The 10,354-nt window shown below is 39.9% G+C and overlaps 1 protein-coding gene across 1 annotated transcript; it reads right to left on the bottom strand.

Annotated features, from left to right (window-relative positions):
- Positions 1-269: 269 nt before the first annotated feature.
- LOC113246503 (olfactory receptor 5M11-like) lies at positions 270-1,253 on the bottom strand. The gene has a single exon (XM_026487099.3). The coding sequence runs from the start codon at positions 1,251-1,253 to the stop codon at positions 270-272; it is 984 nt and encodes a 327-aa protein (XP_026342884.3).
- Between the last annotated feature and the right edge of the window lie 9,101 nt (positions 1,254-10,354).

Raw genomic sequence — 10,354 nt, 5'->3', positions numbered from 1 at the left:
AAGGAAGAACTTCTCTGCCTACTAACCAAGTGGAAGTGAGTTCTTGAGTGAGACTGAACACAGGCCCTGCTTAATTGTAAACAGCTGACTTCTGGTGATGTGTTTCCCAACAGTCATTACTTCCATACAATGGTCCATTTATTATTTCCATTCAGATTATCACTTGGTCCCAGGCTATGCATACATACAAAAATATTACTGTTACTCCGGAAAATTGCCTTCAGATACAACCAACACGGGTTTCTTTTAAATTGCTTTTGAGATTTTTTTCATTGAGAGACTGTCAAAATAGATCTTTTCTCCATTGTACCAAGGTTTCTCATAAACACTGTTCTCAAAGCCTGTTTCACATCTTTGTTCCTGAGACTGTAGATAAATGGATTCAACATGGGATTCACAAAGATACAAACCACGGCAACGATTTTCCCTTGTTCAACAGACTGCTCATTTGCTGGTCTCAGATACATGCAGAATAGGGACCCATAGAACATGGTGACAGCGGTCAGGTGAGAGCCACAGGTGGAGAAGGCTTTGCACTGTCCTTCACTGGAACGGATCCTCATAATGGTGATAAAAATGAAAACATAGGAGATGAGGATGATGAGTAGGGAACCAGTGAGGTTAATCCCTGCAGACACAAACAGGGCAGTCTGCTTTATGTAAGTGTCAGAACATGTCAGCATGAGGAGGGGTGGGTCAGCACAGTAGAAATGGTTGATGACGTTGGGTCCGCAAAAGGACAAGCGAGAGGTCAATATTACCTGCATTGTGCCCACCACAGAACCCCAGAAGTAGGGAAAAGTGACAAGGCAGGTGCAAAGTGGCCTGGACATTCTGCTGTTATAATGCAGGGGATGGCAGATAGCCACGTACCTGTCATAGGCCATGGCACCGAGCATGTAATACTCAGTAAGGAGCAGAGTTACGAAAACAAAACACTGGGCCAGACACCCCGTGTAGGAAATGGTTTTCTTCTCAGAGAGGAGATTAACAAGCATCTGCGGAGAGACGTTAGTAGAATAAAAAATATCCACGCATGCTAAGTGGGTGAGGAAAAAGTACATGGGTGTTTGCAGCCGGGGAGTGAGTCTGATTAATGCAATCGATCCAAAGTTCCCTGTCAGGGTGAGGAGGTAAATCAGGAGAAACAGCACAAAAAGGAGGGGCTGCAGCTCTCGTTGGCTGGTCAGTCCCAGCAGGACGAACTCAGTTGCCTCAGTGTCATTGTGTGGGGGAAGTACGGCCATCTTCATATTCTCTAATAAGGGAACAATTTTTCAGATATGAAAACAGAAATAAATTGCAGGCATTTCAAGAACAAAGTAAATGGGCACTAACACAAACCGGCTTTGAAAAGAGAGGTTTAAATAGGTTGTTACTTCCCCCAGATGAAGAGTGTCAGTAGTTGCCGACAGGTGGTTGGTGCTGCTGAAGGGGACAATATATTTGGCCCGTGCACCTGCTATGCTGGCTGTTTGCCGCTCTCCCTTCTCTCACCTAGCACATATGGAATTTGACTTAGCTCATCGGTGTCCCTAATTAGGCTTTAGGATCAGAACCTTTGGCACGCAAACATGACTACTGCCGTAGTCTGGTCATGACCTATATGCTTCATCAGGGAATGGGGAGAAGGAGTGACTCTCTACAGACTGGTTGTGTTGTTGTCTGCAAGGGCCAACAATTGGAGTAACATATACTCTTGAGAGCCTGTTGTCTTTGTTGGTGTTCAGTTTCTTCCTAATTCCTTCCTAGTCCTCCAATAGCAATGTACCTCTCCTCGCTCTTTGGTGATCTGTCCATCTTATCTCCTATGTTCCAAACCAGTTGCTGATGGTCTCGGTTGTTTTTCATGTAATATCCCCTTCAATCTCATGGTCTCTTTTTCTCTCACAGTATCCAATTTATTTCATATTATATATGTCATATTCATATTTCGTTTTATCTCATAGCCTTGACTTCACACCGGATATCTAATCAGGAAGTCTTGTCTGCTCTACCTTCAAAAGATTACACATTGAATCTTAGAACAGCTTGTCAGCAGTTCCTCTGCTACCACTTAGGTCTAAGACAAAAGTCTCCCTCCAGTCCTTTTTCTCATTCCACATTGTCCTTCTAGCATTTTTTTTGAACATGTTGAACACAATCCTACCTCAGGGCCTTTGCATATATTGATCCCTCTGCCTTGAAAGTTCTTCTACCAGGCCTTTGAGTGACACAATTCATCACTTCATTTAGATGTCTCAAGTTAAGCTCCATTCCAAATAGCTCTTTAATCATGGCCCATGATCTATTTTTGCTCATTTATCACTTTTGAAATTATTGTTTATTTAGATAAATCGTTTTTGTTTACATATATTCTTGTCTATACTCCATTAAAGTGTTAACCCCAGGAGGAAAAGAACTTTATGTGTGCCCTATCCCTAGAACCTGGGCCAGTGCCTGAACCAGTGGAGACAGTATAACCATTAGTTGAACAAATGGCTGAATCAAAGAGGTAACTTTGCCAACTCATATCAGGTGATTTTTCATGATGTCTAGATGTCTTACTTCCCTGATGTACCAGTGGAGACTGAGTTACTACAAAAATTAGAGCTGCCATGGAAACAATGTACAGGACCAAGCACAAGTACAGGTTTGTCTTGATAACATGAGCTAGTGATAATGGTACTGACCTAAAACCTTGAAAATTGGCAATGAAAATTTGCAGGTTGGACTACTGGAAACAGATGGAAGTTGACTCAGGACCGAAAAAGTGAGTTACCTTTAATTTTGTAAGGCCAGGAGGATATTAAAAGTTCAGACCTTTTAAAGAATAACTATTGCTTGTTAAAATAATAGTCACAAATATAACACTTGGATCAGTGGTTCTCAACTCTGGCTTGACACTGGCTTCCAATGTGGAGGTTTTGAGAACACCAATACTTGGGTCACAGCTCAGCTCAGGTGGTGTATTTTTGAACAAGTTTTCCACATGACTTTAACGCACAGTCAGGGTTGAAGTCCTGAAAGAGACAGTTGATACGATCTGTCTAAAGTAAATAAAAGAGGTTTATCACAGGGTTTTACCCTCTGAGCTTCCACCTTCCCCTTACAGAGGATCCTGAGGTATTACCACAGAGTTTGCTTAAGCATAGAACTTGCCGTCATCAATTCACACACAAAATATTTCCCCATCAGTGTGAAGAAGGAAAGACCCCATCCTCTGACTTTAACCTTGATAGCATTCTGTTGGGTTTTGGAAGTTTGAAAAAAGAGAATCTTTCTGAGAGTCTCCGTGACCCTAACTGACGTTTTCTTGCATTCAGAAATAGAAGGAAAAAGAAAGAAACTTTCTTATTAATGATCACACCATTTTATTATTTCCTACACACAGGCCAGGGTTTTCTTTCTGGGTGACACATGGAGAAACACTTCTTGCAGAAGTAAATTTGCTATAGTTTTATATTTCAGATTATGAGCTGAAGTGAAGGAGTGGGAGAGAAGAACTCATGTGTTCTTACTTTCACTAAAGTGTTCAGTATTTTGGAAATGCCAGCACAGGTCACGTTGAATGGCATCAAAATTTGTTTCAATCATACATTGCACAGCATAGCCCACCATGCCATGGGCCTCCACCAGCTGGGTGCATCCAAGCAGTTAAGAGACCCTCCCTCCTAGTCATTCAGTGTTTCTTTTATTCCAAGAGAAAGATTAGTGAGAAAATGAGAGGAATGAGGATAATCCAAAAGAAGATAATGGTTAAATGTATAAATCATTACAGTTCAAAAGACAGAATTACTGAAAAGAATCACAACTATGCTTAGTGTAGGTAAGAATCAAAGGTCCTTGAGCAATGCAGGGGGAAGAAAACCAAAAACAAAACCAAAAACAAAAGAAATCAAGCCTTAAGGAATCTTTTCTGAGAACTTTATCTAAATGGGATGCTTCAGTTGAAAAGTCAATAAAATCTATTGCAATGTTGGGAAGGGACACAGTATAGAAGGAGCACTTGGCTGGCTCAGTGGGTAGAGCATGTCACTCTTGGTCTCAGGGTTGTGAGTTCTAGTCCCACACTGGGAATAGAGTTTACTTAATAAAAATATATGTATATTAAAAAAAAAGAATCAGTAAAGAAAAGTGTATTCCCCTTGAATAAAACAATGTAAACCTGTTTTGATCGTCCTGGTTCTAGCAATGTCATCATATTTAAGGCAAACTTGAATTGGGAAAGTCTACGAGAAGCTCCTTCAAATGAGGAAGGGGAGGTGTTCACGTTTATTTTTTTCTTTCTCACCTTTAACCTTACACTCATTTACCCAAATCCCTTTAAATGTTTCTCTTAATAAAAAGTGTTTGAAATCAATAAAAGCATATGGAATGGGAGTATATTTTCTTGTGCCAAATTCTAAGGCTCTAGGCTTAGAGGTGGAAAAGTTAAAAGGGAAGTTAGATGCACGGACTTTTTGAAATCCGAGGACTGGCTAAAGCTCAACACATAAGCTTATTCTAAATCTTAGCGGTGTTGTGAAATGGATCTGTAACTAAGTTCGGGATGGTTGCAAGGTCTGACCTTCTAACACACTACCAGTCACCTGCTGTCTTTGTCTGTCTGCCTATGGTTTTGTCTTAATGTGGCAATTCTTATAATCACTACTAATTCCATTTTATGTTCAAAAGAGAAGATAGTAAGAAATCAATTTTTATTAGAAGTTCTTGATTTTCAGAACTGCCAGACTTACCTGTGGAGGGATAGTGATTTCCTAGGCTTCTGGAAGGTCCCCAAAGTAGAAGGATTTATACCTGAATGATTAACTCTGGGTGATTCATCCCTGAAACATTCATCAGGACATCACCTACAGGGACATCCTTGGAACTCCCTCCAGGGATGCTTACAAAAGACAAAAGTCAGTTCTTAATGGATGGGATCCTAATTTATGGGTTAATCTTTAGATGCATGCAGTATCTTTCATTAAATGCAAAAACATGGAGTACCGATTTTGATACTGAGATTCAGTCTAGGGTACAAAAAAGGTACTGCATTCCTTATAACGAAGAGGTCTTTGCCATGACTGCTCATCAAATCCTCAGCTGGAATAGTTTTCCCCTTGTGAATAGCACTGGTGGTTTTCTCTGTCTCTACTGTGGTACTTGCCTCCTTTCTTATATTTCTTTTACAAGACAGTCAGTGCTCTGAGGACAGAATTAATGTCAATTTCACTTGACTTCTCCTGAAGAGATCTGTACAACATTTTGGGTGCACAGCTGATGTTTCGTGAAGAGTTACTGATGAATACCCAAACAGTAATGTTAGGCAGAGGGTTGTGACTTAGTGGTCTTCCATGTAAACAGAAGCTTCTCTCATTTTCATTAATAACCTACGATCGTTTCTTCCTGTGAATTAAATTGCAAGTTGCAGGGAATAGGTTTTTAGACTCTCAGATCTCATTGAAAGGTTAGTTTGAATGAAACTAGTTCAAGTAAACTTGTTAGCATGGACCACTTATACAATATGTTTAGTTTATGATTCCTGATACACATTAACTCATAAAGTATTTCCTCTTTGGATCTTATCTATATTAGAATTGGAAATCGGAGTGAAGTCTTAGTACTTCTGGACCAGGTTCATAATAATACCATTACGAATAGCAAAAAAAAAAAAAAAAAAAAAAAGTATTATATCTTTCCTATGATTGAACTGGTCTTCCTCCTCTGAAGTCTACCATTAATGCTTGACATAGAAAAGAAGATTTAAGGCCTTAAGAGATCACTCTGAGACTGGCTCTCCCAATCTCCTTGCTGTGGGCTTTGGCCCTGAATTAACATGTCAGGTAGCCAAGGCAAAGCAGACTTGGGGCTCAGCTTACTGAAACACTTGCTCCTTGCACTTGACTTAATGCTCTCACAGTTTCTTTGGTTTCCATGGGACATGGGCAGCACCCAAATTTCAAAATTTTCTGCCTCCCCTAGTAGGGGAGTATGAAAATACCTACGATGTGAACCTGAGATGTGTTGCATCTGTGAGGCTGAGCACTGCACAGCAGCATTCCCAGGACATGTCTGAAAGAATCTAAGGAGCAGATCTAAGGTGGGGGCCTAGAGTTTCCTCAAGAGCCTAGGTGCAGCTGGGTCAGCCGGGAAGCCTTAGCGGGCAGTGTTAGGCCAAGAGAGATGAATGACTGCAAGATGCACTTGTCCTGGTGGGGGGCAGCAGAGCAACCATGCAGATCCGAGGCCAAAAAATGTCAAAGAGAAGCACAAGCATAAGGGACCCAGATCTAAGCCTCTCTTCCCCCAGTGATAGGGGGCCTCAGAAGCCATAAAAGCAAAAAAATGATTGAAAGGTGAAGGACGGGGCATTTACCTAAAGAGAAAGATCAAGCAAAGAGTTTATTTAAAATTGATGGCTCTAAGTCCAAAGGTGTTCTTTAAGTAAAGTCATACTTCACGAGTCTATGTGATATGTAATTATGTCTCAATGTAAGGACTCAGGTAATGTGACCATGAAAGATATTTTGTCATTAAATTTTCTTCTGAAAATATAAGAGAGAAATGTGCAAAATATTTATATATCAGTTGCCATGAACATGTAAAAAGTAAATAAAAAAATCTTTACTTTTCAGGTAGACTAAAATTGCCCTAGTTAAACAAACAAGCAAGCAAACAAAAGAAAACTGTATATAGACTCTTTGTCATTCTGAAAATGCTTTTCTGTTTACTTGGTTTGTTGAGATGGGTAGAAACTCTGGGAAAATATTATAATTATCCCTTATATTTTATAACACTTAGTCCTAAATCCATGCTACCATCAAATCTTTCATGAAATATGCTGGTAAAAAAAATCTTTTTTTGTTTTTTTAAAGATTTTATTTATTTATTTGAGAGAGAGAGAGAAAGCACAAGTGGGGAGTGAGGAGGGGCAGAGGGAGAGGGAGAAGCAGACTCCTTGCTAAGCAGGGAGCCCAACATGGGGCTCCATCCCAGGACCCTGAGATCATGACCTGAGCTGAAGGCAGACACAACCGACTGAGCCACCCAAGTGCCCCAAAAGAAATTACATTTTAATGTTTAGTTTAAAAATTGTTTCTTCATTTAAGATGATATGTCGTATTCATTATAGAAATTTGAATTGCTCACCAATTTTATGATAATTGACCTATGGTTGATGACCTTGCAAATGTTTTTACAATAAACTTCAACATTATACACTTCTGTATACATGCTTTGATAGTTGAAATTTTCTCTGGATTTTCATAAATTCAGTCCAGACAAATGTGGTTAATTGGTTTTATAGCAGATTCACTATAAAAAACATACTTTGAAACTTGTTTTGCCACATCTCTGCACAGCAGAACTGTCTCCACAGGAGGGGATAAACAATTACAGACAATTTTCAAAGTTGCGTTTTTCACATTTACTTTACCCTATCTGCTGGCAGAGCACACACCTTTGCAACTCAGTATGGCAGCTACTCCCATCCCCGCGTATTTCTGAGATACCAGCCACTAGTATGCTAAGCATTTAAAAATGAACATCCATCTTCATTACAAGACAAAAGTCAGGTGCATTTAACACTTACAATATCCCTGTAATATAGCTATAATTTATTTCTTACAGATGAAAAGCCTGACACTTGGAGAAATTGAGTGTCTTTTCTCTAAGAACATAGAGAGGTGATTCAAACTGCATGTTCTTTGAGATATTCTGAGGCTGGCTTTGAAAACATTTCAAACCATATGGGTTTGTTAAGATGTTTAAAGGCTAATAATGGATTTTATGGATAATTAGGTTTCAGACATCCTTGAAAAATTATAAGCACACACACACACACACACACACACACACACACACACGCACACACACACATTTCTTATGAAGACTAAAGGCGTGAGGAGTGCTGAAAACTATTATAGATTCCAGGCACAAGGGTTGGGTCTGGTACTAGACTGATAGTAGTTGAGAATAAAAAGTGCTCAGAGCCATGAGTTACTGTTCTTGTGTCATGAATTTTCTTCATAGCATTTCGCCAAAGTTGAACTTTTTATTAAAGAAATGAATTTTATAAAAATTGGGTAATACTTTTTTAAAACGATCTCCCAATACTTTTAAAGCAACATTGAAAGCCTCTCTGAAGTTTCTTTGAATTTCTACAGTTCCTTTTCTCTTCTTTTTTTCCTCTTCCTCCTGCTCCTTCTTCTCAATTTAGGGAAATTTGACTCAAGGTATTTAAAAGCCAAGGAGATACTATTTGGAGGGAATGGGAATGAAAGCAGGAAGTCAAACATAACCAGAGGTTTCTGGAAAGCGTAAATAGATGAAAGGGGGTGCCAACTGTGAGAATGAGGATTGAGGCAGGGGTTTCTAAGTGACTTTGAGGGAAAATCTTTGAAAGATACTTTGGATTCCATTCATAACATTCTTCACATGCTTATCTAAGTAGGGTGAGTGGAGATTGGTGAGATTATGGAAAGGATCCTTGCTGCTTGCTGTCTGTCCAACAACACAAGTCATCCAATTCTCTATGTGATTAATGAACATGTCTCGTCCCCATCAGGTGTGCTGACTGGCCGTGGCTCTGGAAAGGGAAAGAGACCAAGAGTTATGCCAGTGGTCAGCTGAGTCTGGGTGCCTTCAATTTAGCAGAAAGGAACGGAAAACACTGTCATATCCAAGTCTACCTGCAATAATGCTGGTAATGACAATATCTGACTCATATGTATGGTCCTCAGTTGATCCAGGATCCAGAAGCAGGGTAACTCAATGGTCCTTTTGAGCTCCAGGCCTAGAACATTCAAAACCCAGATATATCCCAAAACTTTAACAAAATGACTAATCGTTCTTACCATACTGTTCTTGCTGTTCCTACTCCCACTGCAACATTATTGAATAACTACAGTGTGCTGCTCTGGCCTGTGTTAGGGACACGGCATAAAACATTTCACTCAGACTGTTCGCATGAAGAGAACTTAGTGAGAGGATATACAGAATACAGGCAAAGCTACAGAAAATGGTCAAAGAAGTTGAAGCATCTGGAGGTTAGCTGTAGAAAGTAGTGTCCACCCCATGTTCTGAAATGACCAGGCAGTGAATATAGTCCCCGGACCCAAGGAGAGTTAGAAGCAGGAAGCAAGTCCCTGGCCACCTTCTTCCCCAGCACACAGCTCAGCAGGAGTTTTGCTTGGAAGGCTGCAGCCACTCTAGCACCTTCATTGTGAATCTGGGCGAGAATGAGAACCAAATGGAGCTACTTTTCTCTTTCTCCCACCTCTGCTATCCTGCTGGTTTCTCCCATTGGCCAAGCTCAGCTGAAACTGGACACCAAAGGAGCTTTATTGATGTGATCCACACGGGATAAACTCCAGGGAGACAAAGAAAGGTAGAGAAGAAAGAACAGGCAAAAGGTTTGGGGGGGGGGCGGGCAGTGAGGGAACAAAGGGAGAATCACCGGCACATCTATATTACCTGTATATCTGTAATGTTCCCACAGTACATACATAGCTATGCAAAATTAGTCCTATTAAAAAGACAAAGCACAAAGCTCAGAATTAGTAAATAACTAGCCCAAGTTCAAGAGAAGTTAATTGATCTTCCAGTGGCATGCATGCCGAACTCCAAAACTTTCTCTGTGTACCAGGCACCATCCTACTCCACATGTTGTAACCAAGAGAATCTATCATTCCCCCAATCAAAAAATATTAAGACATTCAAGCATAAGTTAAAATAAATGATGAATCCCATGATGATGAAACTTCATGATTCTCGGGAGATTTGAGTCCCTGTTGGTATTGGGGAATGGGCCAAAACCACGTCCTCGAGGAGCTTAGGTAGGATTCGCAAGAGAATAAGCTAGTGGCTATGCATAGTCTGAACGATTTGTTGCTAGAAATAATTAAACCGTAGGGATTTGGTCTCTATATGACAATTCTGTTATAAACACTTCAGGTTTTTCTATCCATACTGTTATTGGGAAATCATGCTATTTTCAAAGGTAGGATTTGGTATTGTAAAAACATATTTTGGAATGTAGAAATAAATATTTTAATCAACAAAAATAAAATTATGGACTGATGAATTCGCAGATGTCTTGATTTAAATCCTAATGATCTGCTAAAAATAGAATTATTTATAAGTGTTCAATAGAGAAGTAGTTCAACTGGAAACAGAACTAGGCTAGAAAGAACATTCATTCCGTATATAATGATTGGCTCCATTTGGGAAGCACTGTTCTAAGTGCCACTGAGGCTACAACTAATGATTAGATAAACTCTAGTCCCTGAGACTCACACTTCGATGTTGAGTGTTCTTTTAGACTAGACCTGGATTTTTCACCCAATATCATAGGAGCTACAACTTAATAAGTGCTTCCTACATGTCAGAC

Source organism: Ursus arctos, unplaced genomic scaffold (assembly GCF_023065955.2).
Source record: "Ursus arctos isolate Adak ecotype North America unplaced genomic scaffold, UrsArc2.0 scaffold_23, whole genome shotgun sequence".
Lineage (NCBI taxonomy): Eukaryota > Metazoa > Chordata > Mammalia > Carnivora > Ursidae > Ursus > Ursus arctos.
Note: the sequence above shows the minus strand (reverse complement) of the source record. Positions and strands in the feature narration are given on the sequence as shown.